We start from the raw sequence: 18,361 nt of genomic DNA on the forward strand, positions 1-18,361 counted from the left end.
TTTGAAATATATTACACTCTTAAAAATACCTTTGACAAGATCAGGGGGGGCATTCCTAGTCCTGGAGGGCCACTGTCCTGCAAAGTTTAGCTCCAACTCTAATCAAACACACCTGAATATCATTTCCAAGTCATACTCTAGCCTTTGATTGGGATTTTCAATGTTTTATTAGGGTTGGAGCTAAACTTTGCAGGACAGTGGCCCTCCAGGACCAGGAATGCCCACCCCTGGACTAGATGGTTCTTTGAAGAACCAAAAAATGATTGCTGTGAAGAACCTTTCAAGCACTTTTATTTTTAAGACTGTAGGTACATCAACAAAAATCATTTTTAAGAGTCAGATAAGAACTGTTGTTGTTTGTTGTGTGACAGATGCTTGTACTCTAAATGGTCTGAGAGTGAAGGTGTTCAGACAAGACTATAAAACTCAATGGCTGTCTGGATTTATCACACACTATGACCAAAACAACAGAACAATGTCTGTCATGACTGACCAGGTAAGATCATACACATCATGAAAAATGTGTAAAAAATATTTTATTGCAGTGGTATAGTTTTTGTTTTTTGAAATATATTTTTTGTCTTCAAAGATTCGAGAGGTTGTGAAGGTAGATCCGTTGCTGGTTCAGGTAATGTTACTGGATGATGATGCTCACTCTTCGCTGATGGGAGAAAACTCAAAATGCAAATCTCAGATCACCAAGATCAACAGAGTTTTTCTTGTGAGTTCTCACATCAATTTGTTTAATGAAACAGATATATATTGCCCGTATGAGGACAGTTTAAATATGTATCTTCGCTTTATCTTTTCTATCTCTTTCCAGGGCTCAGGAAACAGATCAAGTAACACTACAGCAACTGACCAGGTATAAACTTTAACACAAATACAGATATCGGAAATGCATACAACATCTGTTATGTATTTAAATATCCTCTAGTTTTAAGACACATACTTTTTTTGCTGCTTAAGATGTGCAACTCCAGGCCAGTGCAGCAGCAGTCTGAGCTGTGCATACAGAACTGCGACACAGAAGAAGAAAAAGACGTGATAAGGGAGGATAAGAGAAGTGATGAAGAGAGAGGAGGTGAGCTAATGATTACGATGATATTAAGAGCTTCCTCTATTAAAATACATTTCATTCAGACTTACGGCATGAGATTGGTACAAAGTGGTTTTTAGTAACAACTGTATAACAGATTTTCTCTTTTATCATTTACCTGGGTCATTTATATTTCATGTATTTATGGTTCTTTTGCTTTTAGATTTTTCCAAATCCAGAAACAGCCATGGTGAGAGGAAAAGGAAGAAAGAAGAGGAAGAGGAGAAAGATGAAAAGGAGAGGAGAATATGTGAGTTGAAGAGGTTGAAAGCAGGCAGTGTGTCCGATCTGTCTGAGAACAGCGAATCTGATTCCAGCTGCAGATTGCAGGATTCATCCTCGGATTTAGGATCAAAGAGACAGCTGAAACAGCATTACACTTTAAAGAGGCCTTTGGACTGTGAGGTGCACTCATCCCACAGAAACATGGAACCTTCTCCCAGCCAATCAGGAGAAAACAATGGTCAGAAATTGGAAAAAACTCAGTCCCATTCCCCTAGACTTTCCGGCAATGGTTTGTTCAGGAGCACACAAGCACCGGAATGTACTGCTGGAATTAGTGGTAGGAAAGCAGAGGAGAAAAGTGATGGAGCCATGGCAGAAATAGAGGACAGGAGTGAGGGTGCATCTAGGGAGGACTCAGAAGCTGTGTCTGCACTTCTAGCATCTCAAGAGAGTGAGCAGCTGGTCTCCATGGAGAGTACATGTGTGCTTCTACACACATCACCTCTGGAGTGCGAAGGAACTGAGGGGGAGCAGGAGATGTCAACGTGTGATCCGGAAGTCAGGGGCTCAGAGTTCACCCACATGGAGGCGAGGGGGGCAGATTTTAGCGAGTCTGTGGTCAGAAGATCAGAACTGACCCATTCAGAGCCCATTACAGCCAGCAGTGACTCCACAGCCTCTATGGAAGAGCTGCAGAGAGGAACACCACCTCGTTCTCCTATCATACCTTGCAACAAAAAGGACAGTGTGGATTCTAAATCCAGTTGCTCTCCAGCTGCTATAAACACAGAAAAAGGACCTGATGTTTCCTTAGAGACTACGCAAAAGCTCAGTATGCACATCAGTCCTTGTCCATCTCCAAAGATTTCACCTAAAACTCAAACTGTAAGAGAGATGACTAGACAAAAACAAAGCGCAACGTCTGAGATGGGCCTATTAAAAGAGGGCTCTCCTTTAGCTAAGTCTGCCATAGACTTAAAAATGGCAACCAGTCCCAAAGTAACCTGCTTCATAGCTCCAGTTCTGACCCAGACCTCTTCTTTAACCCCAACTCAATACAAAACGCCACCCAATTCTCCTCCCAGTACACCTAATTGCATTCCCACCCCTGAAAAATCCACCAAAAGCCCCCTTATTGTAGACAGGAAAGAGCCCTTTACCGTTTACAGAGACCCTGCACTAGTAAGGGCAGAGCTGGAGAACCACTCCACCTACATCCAGCCCCCTCACACACCACCAAATCCCAAACACAACATTAAGACCCCATCTCCCTCTTCTAGCTCCCCCAGTCATACCCCTTCTTCTTCCCACAGCAAACTACTGAGTCCCTCCCCTCATCCTGCACACCTCTCGCCCATTCCTCTCCACTCCCAGGTTCCTCTCTGCTCCCTAAGCACACCCCATTCCACCATTCCTCATCCGCACCTTCTCCCCTCCTTCCTGCCTGCACTCCCATCTTCTGCTGCACTTTTAGCCGGCCATTCTCGTATGGGAGCTCTGGGCCTTCCCCACCATTCTTTGACCCTTCCAGGCAACCCATCTCTTTTGGGCCAGACCCCCAGCACAGCTCATCTGGCATCGCTTGGACTCTATCCCCTCCTTTGGCCCTCTTTTCCTAACGGAGCTCACAGCTATGCTGGACTTGGCTTACCAGCCTCCAAATGGGCACACCCTGACAGCCCTTGCATCTCTGACAGCAATGTGAGGAGGGTGAGTTTCCCCACTTCTTGCTTTTGTCATAGACATTTACATTAGTTGTACATTAACACAGTTGTGCAGGAAAGGTTCAATAATGAATCCCAGATCCTGTAGGCAGTCAAGGTATCACATCTTTCTTTTTCTACTCAAATCATCAGCTACATTGTCTTTTTCCTAGTGTTGTTTTGCAAACTGATCATAGTTGTGTACTTGTTGTGGTGCACTGGGCATCTTATTTAAACCTCACATTCAGGGTGGATGTTAGGGAGTCTAGGCATGAATGAAGGGCACATCTTCCAAGGTTTGTATGCTGGAAGAAATCTATCCTCTAACTTAATGCTGCTAGGAACATACAGTAGTACATGTTAGTCTAGTGGATGTTATTCTTTGGAGTTTGTTGTGTAGTTAAACATAAGACTGATGATTGTGTAAAATGGTCTGGTTTAGTTTTTAAGCTTAGATGCAATGTCAGAAGCCTTGTTCATTGAAGGAGGCTTCAATGTTGACTAACAACAGTGAAAAGGATGGACAAGGGGACTAGAAAAGCAAGCTTTACTGAAGTGACATGAGTGACGAACTGAATGAAAGCTGTCCAGGCAGTCACTTCTGTTTTACATCATGTGGTATCAGCAGACCCTTGAGTCATTTGTAACTCACTGTTTATCACTGTTTGTTTCATGGATATCAACAAGATTGTGTTTTCAAGTGTGTTTATTCTCTTTTATGTTTTATCTCCCTAAATTTTAATGTTCTGTGATAGGTTAAACTAAACATGTTCGACTTGTTTAATAAACTTAAGTATTTGTGTTTGTTTGTGGGGTAACAGAACACACAAAGCCCTTGGCTTACTCAACCCACCCCTGTGACTGCAGATGGGCAAGGATTACATTCCCCACTGCCAGTTCGACCCTCCAGCGCGGACCCTCAAAAAATATCCAGGAATGCTCAATCTTGCACATCCACTTCTAAAACCACAGAGTATGTTTCATTGTTGCACTCCTTACAACTTTCTGACATTTTCAGGTATGCCTTTAAAAATGAAAATGGTCATGATTAATTACCCACATAATGCCCTGGGTTTTCCTAAATAACAAGATGAAAGCAGGCTAATTAGGATGAGCCTAGTCCTGTTAATATCTTCTTTGACCATACAGTAGTTTTGTTTGCAAAACAGACTGAAACATAGATCATGTCGTGCTGAAAATCCTTCCCTACAGCAGATCTCTTAAATCTCGTCTTTCTTTGTGCTTCATGGAAGAAAATCAGCTGATCAGCTGATGATAACAGAATATGTTTATTTTTGGGTGAACTAACCTTTCAATGACAAATTCATTTAGACATTCTGAGTAATGATGTTGACCTCCACAAAAACATTTGTATTCATACATGCTGTTTTTCTTTTCAGAGAGTTAGAGAGAAGAGTCGTCAATAATAGTCCAAGCTCCATACACACTCACCTCAAATCTGAGCAGGAACGGGTCCGTGTAACAGTGGGGAAAAATGGCCTGGCATACTGCCCAGTTGCCCTAGAGTCACCCCCCAATCGAACCACACAGCCACTTGTTGTTTACGATCTTACAGGTGAGAGGCCCAACCGCTACCAAGAAGAGAACCGCCGTATTCTTCAGGAGAGCATTGACGTAGCACCCTTCACTGCTAAACTGAGCTCGGATAGGGAACAGCGATACCCTAGAAGCCCTATCTCTGCTTTTCCTGCTAAAGAGAAGGAGATTGAGAGGGAGAGAGAACGAGAGGGAGACAGAGAGAGGGATGTTCATGCATTCAGACACGCTCTGCCTCCCCGGCCACAGTCAGCCCATCCCACCCCTACCCTCACTCAGAACAGCTACTACACATCTTTGTCTAACAGCGTGGAGAACAAGCCTCCACAGCGACGAGCCCCAGCAAGTAAAGAACTCTATGAGAGACTCAGTGCCAACAACACTATTGCCTCTGTCATGACCCCATCCAATACACAGAACTTAATCAAAGTCAGACCTCCACCTCTAGTACAAAGCCACCACGAGAGAGAAGAAGGTCTTCTTGGAAAGATCACAGAGCAACTTGCTCATAAAGCCTCTTCCCTGGAACCGGTTGATGTAGGGGCTATGGAAAGGAGAGGATCAGGTTCGTCACTCATTTCCATCACGTCTTCCACCCGCAGCGTGCCCTTACTTCACCGAGCCCCTATTTTCCACCCTCCAGCACCACTGATGGCTCCCAAAGACTCTGGACATGGAAGATTGTCCCCACCTACCCTCACACCCATTCAGCCAATGAGTTTGTCTGGTAAAGCTCAGAAGCAGCAGAGGCCGCCCACTTTGATGCCTGAACTTAAACATGGTATGGTAGATGGGAAGAGGCCTGTGGTTGAAAAAGTGGCAATGATATCACCAGCTTATAATGCACAAAGGGGTGGAGTGTTGCACAGTCAAGATAAAGAGCCTGGAGGGCACACAAATGGTGGTGTGGTCAGACCACATTCAGCGACTGCATCAGTCATTGTTAGATCAACAAGCCAACTGCACACAACAATAAATTACACAGTCTCCGACAGTGGCATTTCACAGATGCATTGTGGTCACATGAGACCCCTGGAAGGTCTGTCCAACCCTAAAGATGGCAGTGTTCAACAAAAGAGAGGGGTCCTGTGGACACCTCTGGATACTGTTCACCCTATCAACATGACTACAAAGGGGGATCTCAGCACGCCCATAAACATGACCACTAAACCTAATAACAACCAAGTTCAGTCAAGTTGCTCAGTGATGCACCCCTTAGCAAACTTGGACACCACGCACTCTAGAAAAGACTTAGTTGCAGAACACTGTAAGAGGAAAGAGGTTGTGGCTGTTCAACCAAAGATCGAGCCCTCTCCCTCCTCTTGTTGCTCTTCTAGAGACTTTCCTTATCTGAAGAAACACAGAGCTGCTGTCGAATCAAGACTTAACACACATACAATCCAGTCTCAATACACTACACATTCTTCAGATGCTATAAAACATGTCTCACACCCTCCAAATAGTGGATTTGGGTCTTACACTACACCCACTACACCCACTGTTTGTCCTGCACATGCTTTAGAAAAAGATAAAAATACTTTTTTTAACCCTATTCCATATAAATGTCCCAGACTGGCAACAGGGACTTCCAGCCCTGTACCCATAAACAAACAAAGCTCAGTCGCCAATGAGCAGCCAACTGCCTCAGCCTTAACCAACCAATCATCTCAATCAAGTCAGAGCAACTACCACAAACTGAAGAAAGCCTGGTTGACTCGTCATTCTGAGCAAGACAGAGACAGTTCAACCTTCCAAGCAGGAGATGCCACCAAGACAGTTATAAGCAATGCAATGAGCACCTCCATTCCTATCAAACAGGAAATGAATGGACTGGTGAACAACTGGTCCAGTCAGGATGACAAAGATTCCTCCATAGACAGCAGAAAGTCCAAAATACTGAACGGAAAGTATACTTTAGAGGACAAGAAGTCTACTCAAGACAACAGAAAAACCATTGCAGAGAACAAGAAGTTTAATGGTAATGCTATAGGTTCCAATTTAGAGGATAAGAAACCTGTAATGGCCAATGATAAATCAGTGACAGCAGGCAAAAAGTCGTCTTTGGAAGACGTTAAGCCTGTGTTGGACGGAAATGACAAGCTGGAGGCCAAGGACTCCACCCCTAAAGACAAGTCTAATGATAAACGTTCAACCCAGGTGCATATGAGTCCTGAGAAACATGGGGAGAAACGATCGTTCCAGTTTAGCGACGACAGCGAGAATGGAGGGGAATCTGGCAACGAGAGTGAGACTGGTGGATCAGGACAGAAGTTTAAACGCCAGTCCAAGCCCTCCTTAAAACTGAGGCAGAATGACCATCAGAAGAAAAAGGAAGAGACTAAACTTGAGGAGGTAGAGGAAGGGGAGGAGGAGACCAAACACAATGGAACTTTGCAAAGTTCAAAGGACAAGAATCAACAGAGGCTGTCTAACAGCAGTGAGTGTTCCACCTGTTTAAATGTAAATATATGTTTAGACCCATAGATAGGGATTCAAAGATTAGTATGTACCCCAGGAGATGCATTGCATTTAAATGCAGTGACATACAGTAGTAGAAAAATTATTTTTTGACCCCAGGCCACTGAAAATTGTGTGGCCTTGTTATGTTAATGTTGAGCAAAAGCAATTAACGTGTGTGTTCATCAGAATGCAATTGAGTTTTACCATGACATTCAAAATTGGGAATTACCACATTGGCAATTCAAAGCATGCATATTCAAACTGATGCTGAGAATACAGATGTACTCAGGTCAGCTGTGTTTCTTTTCTCAGATGGCATCCCTCGCTCTGTGCTGAAAGACTGGCGAAAGGTGAGGAAGCTTAAGCTAACTGGAGAAGCGTTCTTACAGGATGACTCATGTGGTGAGATTGGCCCCAACGTGCAAAAGTGCAGAGAGTGCCGTGTCGATCGTTCGCGCAAAGCCCAGGAGCCTGTCATCTCGCCTGTCTTTTGCCGATTTTACTACTTCAGGCGGTTAGTCTTTCATGCTGTTGGCAAATATTTCACACTATCAGATATATGTGCATTTTGCGTTCTAAAACTTTATGTAATAAAAATGTATTAGTATTACAGTAAAACGTGGAGTATATACAGTGTAAAAATGTTTAACTAATACAGTACTTTCTCCCTTTCTTCTTTAGTCTGTCATACAGTAAAAATGGCGTTGTCCGTGTGGATGGGTTTTCCGTGTCCGAACAGACAGATGAGGAGGCGGTTACAGTGTGGACGGGCAGATCAGAGGACGAGGAGGACAGGAAGAGAAAAGAGATGGACCTTGAAACATCAAAATATGTCCTGAAGCTCATCGGAGACAAGTTCTGTCAGCTCGTAAAAACTGAGAACACTGCTGTCACCTGGGTCAAGAAAGACAGTACGTCCGTCTGTCTATGCGTGTGTGTCGAATGAAAGACACTCTTATTCTTTGTGATTTTATCTTTTTCACCTTGCCTCGTTGTCTCCTGTCTCTCCAGCTCAGGTCATGTGGAAGCGAGCAGTGCGGGGTGTAAGGGAGATGTGTGATGCGTGTGAGGCCACTCTTTTTAACATGCACTGGGCGTGTCACAAGTGTGGCTTCGTGGTGTGCATGGACTGTTACAAAGCCCGTGAGAAGAGGAAAGCAAAAGGTGAGGCACACCCTGCAAATACAGATTTACAAACTTTACATTTACCTTTAAAATTTCCTTGATGTGGCTTTTGTGGGTGGATCTTAGCTGGAAAAGCTGGTTCACCAGTTTTCTCCTCTTGGAAGCGTTTCCACAAATCAGACATCTTGGAAATGTCAGGGTATTTTATCAGTGTGAGCATGGAATGTTTGTGAAAACAAAAAAAGGAAAGTGTGGGAATGCACTTCTGGTAAATCTGGGTTGCCAAGGAAGTCCAGAATTCCCAAAAATGAATTGGACCCTAAACACAACATATGCTAATCTTTTAGTCAAGGGTTTAGCCCATGTGTCTCTTTGTGCATGCTTTATACAGTATATTTATCCTGGCTTTTTTATTTTGTTTTCACAGATAAGGAGTTGTATGTTTGGGTCCGGTGTGTGAAAAATCAGCCACATGACTTGAAGAACCTAATGCCTACTCAGATCGTCCCAGAAACAGGTTTGCTTGGTGCCTTTATGTATTTTTGTGTGCAAATCTATATTTCACATCCTGTACTCTTTGGCCATTGAATCTGATCTGTAAAATAAGTGTACTGCAATCTGTCTGTCAGTGTTAGCAGACATGCAGAGCTCTATGCACTCGATAAGGGAAACAAATGGGATCCCGTCCCACTGTTCCTGCACTGACAGCAAAACCCTCAACCCTGGCCTGGCCACTACTAACGGACTCTCACCAGTAAGGCACCAACTTGACTCATAGATGCATGTATATCTGTAAACTGTACTTGCATATTATTTTTGTGTTGGATTAGAATAAATAACATTGCATTAAAAAAAAAAATGGGTGTGATGTCAGTTTTCAGACAAAGATCAGAGTGATTTGAAGAGTCTTGAGATCTCAGATCAGCAAAAAAACGCACAGCACGGTGCCCTGAGAACGCACCAGGAGAGAAGGGGTGAGGAGATTAACACACACATGAATACAGATTTCATGCATCTGTTCAATATGTACATGCAATATATCTGGAAATAGTTGTCACATCTGGTTAAATCAGAGTTTCAACAAATTCTGTGTTTTCTCTATCGCAAACCTCTCCTAAGAGCAGTGGTTTTGATTTAATATCTTATGATGGCAGATTGTGACACTGTGAAAGCTCACAAGAAGAAATCCACCAGTCCAGAACAAGGATCAACACTGCGTGACCTTCTGACCTCCACAGCTGGAAAGTTACGCCTTGGGTCCACCGGAGGTGCATTTGCACCAGTTTATGATTCCTCTGAACAGGTTTGATATGTTCAGTATTTACAGAAGACATGTTTATAACTAATCCATTTGTTTAAATTATTCATTTACTGTATTCTTCATTTCTCAGGTGGCCCAAAACATTCGTATGCCCAACATCCTAGATGACATAATCGCTTCTGTAGTAGAAAATAAGATTCCTGCCACAAAAATGGCCAGGTTGGGCATGATTCAGGATTTGGTGAAAGAGGAGGAAGTGGGTCAACGGCCAGAGGGCGTGAAGTTTGATGAAAGCCCATTGGCTGATCCCAACACCACTGTCCCTCACGATTGGCTGGGAAACCACCGGCTGCTTTGGCTCAAAGATCACCGTCACCAAGGCAACCAAAGACTGTTCAATGAGAACTGGACACAAGCACAGGTTTGTATTGCTTACCTAGTTGAAGTACTTACTAATCTTCACATACAGTAGGTTAGAAAAAAACTCATTTTCTAGTGAAAATAATGCATATTCATATTGGATTATTGTGAATAAAACTTGTATAATCTCCCTCTTCAGCCCGTGCTAGTGTCCGGAGTGCACAAGAATCTGAATGGTAGCCTATGGAAGCCTGAGCACTTCAGCCGTGAGTTTTCTAGTCTCCACAGTGACCTCTACAACTGCAGAGATGGAAGTGTTACAAACTCCAGGGTCAAGGATTTTTGGGATGGTTTTGAGGATGTGTCAAGTGAGTAATGCACTTCAGCCTGTGCTTATCATGTATGAGGTGCTGTTTGACTCTTACCCTGTTGTCTAAATATGCATGATGTAATATAAATAATGTGCTTTTGTATGTGACCCACAGAAAGGCCAAAGTCTGCAAAGGGGGACCCGGTGGTGTATAGATTGAAGGACTGGCCATCAGGGGAGGAGTTTTTAGCCCTTATGCCTGCTAGGTACTGCCTGCCTTGGAGACATTTGTTTCCACACCTCAGCTGTATTGGCATAGAGTACTATGAGTACTAGGAAAATAAATGCACTCTTATCATTATTTGAATACACCTCTGCTCAAGCTTTAACCTCAAGCACATGGTCATTGATGAGGAGTGACAAAGGTGTAACATTTGCATTACATTTAGGCACTTGTAAGATGCTTTTATCCAAAGCAACTTACATTGCATTTAGTGTACCAGTATTTATTTAAATAGACCTTGCGTTCCTTGGAAAATTAACCCTTGGCCTTGTTGTTGCAAGCAGTATGCTTGACCAAGTGGTTTTTCTTTATTAAGATAATGAAGTCTGTCTATTGAATTTGGTAATAATATCTTGGATTTGATGATTGATGATGAAGTTAAGGCTGAGTATGAAATATTTGTGGTTAATTTGCACTTCCACAAATGTTCCACATTTGGTTCCACAAATAAAATTCCTTTGATACCATATTTTATGATCTTTTAAGAGACTCCGACATGAAAGAATCTAATGATGCTTTAACCACTTTCAGATATCATGATGTGATGAAGACTTTGCCGGTACCGGAGTACACAGACCCAGAGGCTCACCTGAACTTGGCCTCCCACCTGCCCTCCTTTTTTATTCGCCCTGACCTTGGTCCTCGCCTCTGCTGCGCCCACGGTATGCATTCTCCCCTTGAAGTGCTGTTGTGCTTTTTGTAATACAGCGGATCTTACATTCATGTGTTTGTGCAGGTGTAACAGCATGCCTAGAGCAAGACTTTGGGACCAGTAATCTACATGTTGAAATCTCTGATACCATGAGTATTCTAGTATATACTGGTGTGGCCAAAGGAAATGGGGCTCCATCCAAAACAGGTATGTACTTTTAAAGAACTCCTCTAAGCCATAACCTGTGTTTCACCATTTTAATCCGGATGTAAACTCTTTGGGACAGATTTATTAACATCTCATACCAACGAAAACGTCTCTTTTACTGTTAAAAAACTACTAAAGACATGTAGTGAAAAGTTAGCACTTAAAAAAGACTTTATTGCCTTGTATATGCATTTGTAGGAGTTTCCCTTTCAGGTGCCAAATTTATGGGAGGTTTATGCACGTTTGTGCTCGTCAATTTACTGGTATTTGCGCCACTATTTAATGCCTAAAATTGCATGTCTTAAACCCTATGCTAATTTGCGCTGCTCTTGGTAGATTGGATTGGTTATTATGGAAATACGATTTTTTGCGCCTGTGTTCTATAACATGTGCTTTGTCAGTAAATCACCCACAGGTATTTCCACTCCCATCTGCGCCTATTTAATAAATCTTTCACTTTGTTTTTAGGTGTTTTAAAGCTTTTAGAAAAGGAAGTTCTGGATGAGAGTGTTAAGAAACGACTAAGAGACCCAAATGAGACTCCGGGAGCTCTGTGGCACATCTACATGAGTAAAGACATGCAGAAGATCCAGGAGTTTCTTCAAAAGGTACATCAGTACTTAATAATGTGAAACGTACAGTATTTACTTATTGTCTAGATCATAAGTTGTCTGATCTATCACAGGTAAAGTATGGTGTCCCACAAGGCTCAGTGTTAGGCCCCACCACACAGCTTTACTTTTTCTCTAAATCAGATGAAATAAGTGCACTAAGCACTTTAGAGGAGTCAAATTGCTCTTTTAATAGAGGCACCCTATCAATGCAGATAACGATGTTACTGTTTTTGTATGTACGTAGGTCGCTGCAGAGCAGGCTGAGGCAGATCCAGAGGCAGACTCAGACTCAGAGTGGGAAGCCGATCCAGACCCCCTGCGTGAAGGTGGCTGGTATTTAAGCCCCAGGTTGAGACAGAGGCTGCAGGAAGAACATGGCGTGGAGAGTCGTACACTCCTGCAGTTCCATGGAGATGCTGTTATAATCCCTGCTGGATCACTGCACCAGGTAAGTTTCAATCCTGTCCTGCGCTTCTGGGAAGTTTTTCCTGAAAGTCAGATAAGTGTGAAATGAAATTCACTCCAGCAGGAGCTCAATATTCCATTCTGTGTGTTTTAGGTGATGAATCTGCACAGCTGCATCCAAGTAAATGTGGACTTTGTTTCTCCTGAACATGCGCACAACTCCTATTACCTAACCCAGGAACTCCGCCCACTCAAAGACCAAGTGAACTATGAAGACAAACTCCAGGTGCCCTTATCTTGCTCATTTCTGATCTGATAAACTTTCATTATGATCTATTGATCTACACTCACTGATTACACATTAAACTGTGTCCATAGCAGGTGCACTGCATTTTGTCGAACATCTGTGTACACTTTAGAGTCAAATAAACTATGCTTTGCAAGGCTGTGCGTTTTATCGTGCGCATAAGTTGAGGCTTTACACGCACTCCCTAGATTTGTCTGTACATGACCCATGATCTTTAATGGATCTATCCATGTGGTAAAAAACAGGCATAATGTAGCCACAACTGCCATTAGTTTGATATTCCCTCAATACTCAAGCCATTATGCTTGAGTATCCTGTAAGTCTTATTGGTAAGAAAAAGGAAATTGATTTATTTTTTCATCTTTCTTCTTCAGGTGAAGAACATATTCTACCACTCTGTGAAAGATGCTGTGGCCACAGCGAGGAAGCATTTAAAGGAGAACAACAACGAGGAGGTAAAAGAGGAGTCCTGACAGTGTCCCTACTCCTTTGTCCAAACACATGGAGCATAAAGACAATCCTCTTAGCTTTGATACTGACAAATAGCACCACTCGTGGTTCTCTCTAAGGTTCTGTCACTTCCTCTATGATGTCACCGTCTTCTCTTTGATTCTATTCTTTTGTTTCCCACTTGTGTCTTCCTGCATGGACAGGAAGTAAGGTTGGGGTACAGAAAGATGAAAGTAGTACACTGTGCTCTCGAGGCAGGTGCAATTGGTCCTTCACTTTCAAGTGCTACGGCCACTTTTCGCACATTCTAAACTATAGAAAACTTTTGGAAAGAACAGATTTTTTCCAAAGGTAATAATAATTCATGGCACGTCCTTAATTAGTAGTTTTGCGCTGCAAAGTGTCCACCATACTGTCATGCTGTGATATGGACAGTTGGAGAAAGCAGCGATTCCATCCCAATCAGAGCATCATTCCATCATCTCAGCAGCTGCCAAACTGACAGACTTGATTATATATTAAATTATTTACAGTTTGGCAAGTATTCACTGTGCAGAAGAAGAATATTAAAGAAATGCAGTTTATCTATGTTTGCGTAAATAAAAAAACTTGTGAAAATTTCAGCTGAAAAATGTAATGTGTAAATAGCAGAATATACATATATATAAATATATAAAGATTTTATATAACATGGTGTGCTTTATTTGCTGTATGTGTTGTTTGCTACTGTATGTACATTGAAGTTAAAGAGGTGTTTTACATTTTCCATTAAAAGTGGAATAATTCAAATTTTTGTCTGTCTGAACTTTATTAAATTCCATAAAAAGTGTATTTAAAAAAAATATTCAGATATTTGTAAAAAATAATTTTTATTAAAGGGGACATATCATGAAAATGACTTTTTCCATGTTTAAGTGCTATAATTGGGTCCCCAGTGCTTCTATCAACCTAGAAAATGTAAAAAAAATCAACACAGTAACTTAGTTTTGGTAAACCATTCTCTGCAAGCATGTGAAAAAATAAGTCATTTAAATTTGGCTCCCCCTGTGATGTCAGAATGGGACTTAATCTGCACTGTCCAGCCACGGCACTGCCATTTAGTGCAGAGATAAGTCATTTGCATTTAAAAGGACACACCCAAAATGGCACAAAGTGGCAATTTTAACATGCTATAATAAATTGTATATCTTATATTTTGAGCTAGAACTTCACATATGTACTTTGGGGACACCAAAGGTTTATTTCACATCTTAAAAAAGCCTTATCCCCTTTAAAGGTGCATTGTGTAAATTTTAGCAGCATCTAGTCGTGAGGTTGTGAATTGCAACCAACAGCTCAGTCCACTGCTCACTTTTGAAACACATAGAGAAGCTACGGTAGCCGCCACCGGAAAACATGTAACTGAGACAACTTAGCAAAAAAGTTTGTAAGTTAAGGGCTTCTGTAGAAACATGGCGGCACAAAATGGCGACTTCCACGTAAGGGGACCCTCGATGTATGTAGATAAAAACGTCTCATTCTAAGTTAACAAAAACATAACGGGTCATTATAAAAAGGTCTTTATACACCCCTGATAATATAGTATTGTATATTATTTTGCATTTTTGTCAAGAGATCCTTTTAAAAATTACACACTGCACCTTTAAATTATTGATTAAACTCTATTTAAAAGCCAAACTGTTAAATCTCTTTGTAGTTTTAAGCCAAATACACTTCAAGTCATCTTTGTATGGCTTAGGCTAACAGGTCACTTAAAAACTACAGTACATGATGCTAATGTACATAATACTTTCAGTCAGACCTCTCGTTCATCAAGTACGCAGGACTACATGTAGCTCCCGTTTGCTCTTTCCCACAACAATCGGATCTTCTCCTGAAGGTTCACACCAAGCGGTGAAAGCATCTGAGCAGGCTCCGCTAAAGAAGGTAAGCGACTCTGATGCTCCTCATAAAGGTTTTTCTTCAGGCGAGCGTTCTCCATCCACAGTTTCTCATGTTCCTCCAATAACTGCTCGTTCTCCTTTAGCAGGAGAGCCACAAGCTTCCACAAGTCAGCGATGGAGGTGCTCTGCTCCTCCAGTCGAGTTTTATCATCTTTTGCCGTCTTCCAGCCAAGCGGAGGCGGCTGAGCTTCATCTTGGAGAACTGTTTGACTAGACATTATGGTCAAGTCCATACGGAGGGCCACTGACACAGGTGAGCTGACCATGGTCCTTCCTTTAATAAAGCGTTGCTGTTGTAGGTGTCTGTCTCTCTGAAGCGCTAAAGACAGCCTTACCTTGATGAATATGATAATTACAGAGTAATGTTAGGGGAGTGTCTGTTTACACTTGCAAAAAAAAGTTTAACTCTTGTACTAAAAAAACATAAATAGTATCTTTAAAAGGACATGGAAGACCTTTCATAACACCATTGTGTATCTTTGTACTCCTGTATGAATTTACATTTACAATACGCCAAAGGTTCAGCCTTGGAAATGTAAACACAATGACAGTGAATTTTTACAGCTTTTGTAAGAACCGCTATGTTTGTTATACTCTCCCAGTATTCAAATTTATGCATTTGGCCAATCCCTTTATGCAAAGCGACTTATAGCACATTCACGGTACATTTGTAGCATTATCTGTGTCAAACTTTACCACTTTTACCACTGTTTACATAGCTAAGCATAATCCATTGAATCTGATTAGACCATTAGCATCGCGCTAAAAAATAACCAAAGAGTTTTGATATTTTTTCTATTTAAAACATGACACTTCAGTAGCTACATCGTGTACACGACGGAAAATTAAAAGTTGTGATTCAAGTTTTAAATAGGAAAAATATTGAAACTCTTTGATTATTTTTTAGCGCAATGCTAATGGTCTAATCAGATTCAATGGATTATGCTAAGATATGCTAAAAGTGGTACCGCCAGACCCGGAGATCAGCTGAATGGATTCCAAAATGGTAAAAATCAATTGTTTAACTCCAGGGGAGATGGAAAATTAGCATATTTTCAGAAAAAAGTTAAGTGTCCCTTTAAAATTAAAAGTATTTTCTTACTAAACGGGTTGATTCAGCACAACTACACTAGTTAAAAGCAAGTCCCTAAAGAAACACATGTCTGGAATGGGGTCACACCTGAGTTATTATCACAAATATGTTGCCTTACCTGTTTACAGTGTGTCATTAACAAGGCCTCATTCAAGAGCTCTAAGCATAAAAAGAGACAAACAAATTCATTGTTCATTTAATTATTTTAACGGCTTTCATAATAAAGACTTTTAAACTAAAACTTCTGTCATCATTTACTCACCTTCATGTTGTTACAGAAATGTATACATATTTTTGTTCAGCTAAAGACAAAGGAAGATATTTTGAGCAATGTATGTAACCAAACCGTTTTTGAGCACCATTCACTTCCATAGTAGTATTTTTATGGAAGTCAATGGTGCTTCTGTTGTTTTCCATTGTGTTCAGCAAATTAAAGGAATTTATACAAAAAACAACAACAACAACATGAGGGTGAGTAAATAATGACAAAATTAAATTTTTTGGGTGAACTATCCCTTTAAGTTATACCATGTGTGATATTCATATAGCATTTGGCATTCAAGGTATACATTTTATCAGTAGGCCTATGTATGTTCCCTGGGAACATCGAACCCATGACACTTGTTAAAGCTGAGGGTGTAAGGGACAAAACTTTACCTGCCGCCTCACCGTGACACAAAATCGCCTCCTCATATTTTCCTTTAGTTACCAATCGATCTGCCTTTCGACCATAAAGATGGGCCTACAATGGAGAAAGTCAATCCAAACATAGATTTTTAATGAATTAAAAAATCTGTTCAACTAATTATTTACAGTTTAATCATCATTTATTAATTTTAATGTATATTTGAATTCCTATAAAAATTTCACACAGCTATATTCTTTCCATACAATGTAATAAAGTGACTAGGGATTAAAATCTTACAGCAAGATTTTTAGGGAATAATAATATTTGTATCTCATTTTTTTATGTTTTTGGCCCCATTTTTTTTTTTTAAGTAAGAAGGCACTGTATAGAAAAAAGTGGCATCAACATTCTTCAAAATAACTCTTGTTGGTTCCACAGAAAAGGAAATTATTGCGCTTTGGATATATTTGAGGGAACGCTAATGATTACAAATTGTTTTACTTAAATCTAAAATGCTCCATATAACTAAATAAGTCTAAAAAAATCTAAAAAAAAAAAAAATAAATACAGTGTGTAAAAAACTAAATGCTTTATTAGCTTACTATGGTTGCTATATTAAGACATTACTGGACAACAAGCTCAACTAACAACAAGTTTCAAGAACAGTATAGTTGACTTTGGTGAACAACTTACACGATTGAGAGGGCTGTCCATTACCTCCATTTAGATTTCAATCACTAGCTTGACAATGTTTTACTTTTGTGTTTTGTCTAAAGAACTCAAACCAGACAGCAAACACGCAGACAAATACACAGACCGTACAGCTTGCGCAACTTCATAAACAGGCGACTGCTGTGACGTCATAACGTGTTTCGGATAAATTTAAAGTGAGTGGCGACATCTGCTGGACTGAGTGTAATACACCAATAAAAGATCATCTCAAGAGAGTATTTTATAAGCAAAATAAATCTAGACTTTAAAATCAAAAACATAAATAGCATAATGCTGTGAAATTTTTAACTTTAAATTCCAGGTTAAGCCTTTTTGCAGTAAGATTGAACAGTTTAATGAGATTAGGCATGATAAACAAGATAACCTAGAATTGCTTGAACCCAGTGTGTGAAAAACCAAACAGATCTTTAGATTACCACCAAACATCACAAGCTTTGTTTCGCATGAATTAATCATAAAATCACAGAAATCATACATTTCCATCGAGAACTTCAGTGTTATTTTAAAAGATATTTGTGTCATTGGTTCTGTAATATATCAGATGTAAAAAATTCAAATTTAGCTATTATAGGCCTATTGACTTTGTGGGTCTTACACAGTGTGCACATTGGGGGTGGCTGTTTTGTCTTTGACCACTCAATACTCTTTCTGTGTGGTGGGACTATAATGGGAAATATCTCGTTACAAAGCCGAAATAAAACAAAACATCAGCATGATCAGAGTTTATTGTTTCCCTCAATTTATTATTTGATATTAATTCATACAGATAAATGGCAGGCATGGAAAATACATATATAAAAATAGAGGGAAAGGTCCTTTGTAAGGTGGCTCATGTTGACTTTCAATCTAATGATCCTGGGTCTCCATCCTCTTCTTGCGGTTGGCTTCTGTCTTTGTTTCTGGGTGATGACATGGGCAATAGCATCAAACTCTAGGGCCTTGGTCAT

The 18,361-nt window shown here is 40.7% G+C and overlaps 2 protein-coding genes across 3 annotated transcripts in view; one reads left to right on the forward strand and one right to left on the reverse strand.

Moving 5' to 3' along the window:
* The window catches only part of LOC129417278 (probable JmjC domain-containing histone demethylation protein 2C), a 57,518-nt gene extending 43,711 nt beyond the window's left edge, over positions 1-13,807 (forward strand). Inside the window, exons 5-27 of the mRNA XM_055171833.2 lie at positions 372-496; positions 590-721; positions 824-865; positions 970-1,084; positions 1,263-3,034; positions 3,849-4,000; positions 4,428-7,021; positions 7,357-7,558; positions 7,726-7,955; positions 8,056-8,208; positions 8,597-8,686; positions 8,799-8,923; positions 9,044-9,143; positions 9,324-9,472; positions 9,561-9,851; positions 9,990-10,158; positions 10,276-10,366; positions 10,915-11,045; positions 11,120-11,242; positions 11,711-11,850; positions 12,101-12,304; positions 12,416-12,547; positions 12,943-13,807. Coding sequence (XP_055027808.2) covers positions 372-496; positions 590-721; positions 824-865; positions 970-1,084; positions 1,263-3,034; positions 3,849-4,000; positions 4,428-7,021; positions 7,357-7,558; positions 7,726-7,955; positions 8,056-8,208; positions 8,597-8,686; positions 8,799-8,923; positions 9,044-9,143; positions 9,324-9,472; positions 9,561-9,851; positions 9,990-10,158; positions 10,276-10,366; positions 10,915-11,045; positions 11,120-11,242; positions 11,711-11,850; positions 12,101-12,304; positions 12,416-12,547; positions 12,943-13,041 — 7,361 coding nt within the window. The 3' untranslated portion in view covers positions 13,042-13,807. The remainder of the gene's footprint in view (positions 1-371; positions 497-589; positions 722-823; positions 866-969; positions 1,085-1,262; positions 3,035-3,848; positions 4,001-4,427; positions 7,022-7,356; positions 7,559-7,725; positions 7,956-8,055; positions 8,209-8,596; positions 8,687-8,798; positions 8,924-9,043; positions 9,144-9,323; positions 9,473-9,560; positions 9,852-9,989; positions 10,159-10,275; positions 10,367-10,914; positions 11,046-11,119; positions 11,243-11,710; positions 11,851-12,100; positions 12,305-12,415; positions 12,548-12,942) is intronic.
* Positions 13,808-13,868: 61 nt separating this feature from the next.
* Positions 13,869-17,512, reverse strand: LOC129417285 (nuclear receptor-binding factor 2). Of its 2 annotated transcripts, none has more exons than XM_055171846.2 (4): positions 17,376-17,512; positions 16,724-16,796; positions 16,173-16,213; positions 13,869-15,296 (listed from the first exon to the last, which is right to left on the reverse strand). In XM_055171846.2, the coding sequence occupies exons 1-4, from the start codon at positions 17,403-17,405 to the stop codon at positions 14,844-14,846; spliced, it is 597 nt and encodes a 198-aa protein (XP_055027821.2). In that variant the 5' UTR covers positions 17,406-17,512; the 3' UTR covers positions 13,869-14,843. The 2 variants fall into 2 exon arrangements, with proteins under 2 accessions (XP_055027821.2, XP_055027820.2); XM_055171845.2 differs by having other exon boundaries at positions 13,882-15,296; positions 16,712-16,796.
* Between the last annotated feature and the right edge of the window lie 849 nt (positions 17,513-18,361).

This window comes from Misgurnus anguillicaudatus, chromosome 7, assembly GCF_027580225.2.
Source record: "Misgurnus anguillicaudatus chromosome 7, ASM2758022v2, whole genome shotgun sequence".
NCBI classification, from domain to species: domain Eukaryota; kingdom Metazoa; phylum Chordata; class Actinopteri; order Cypriniformes; family Cobitidae; genus Misgurnus; species Misgurnus anguillicaudatus.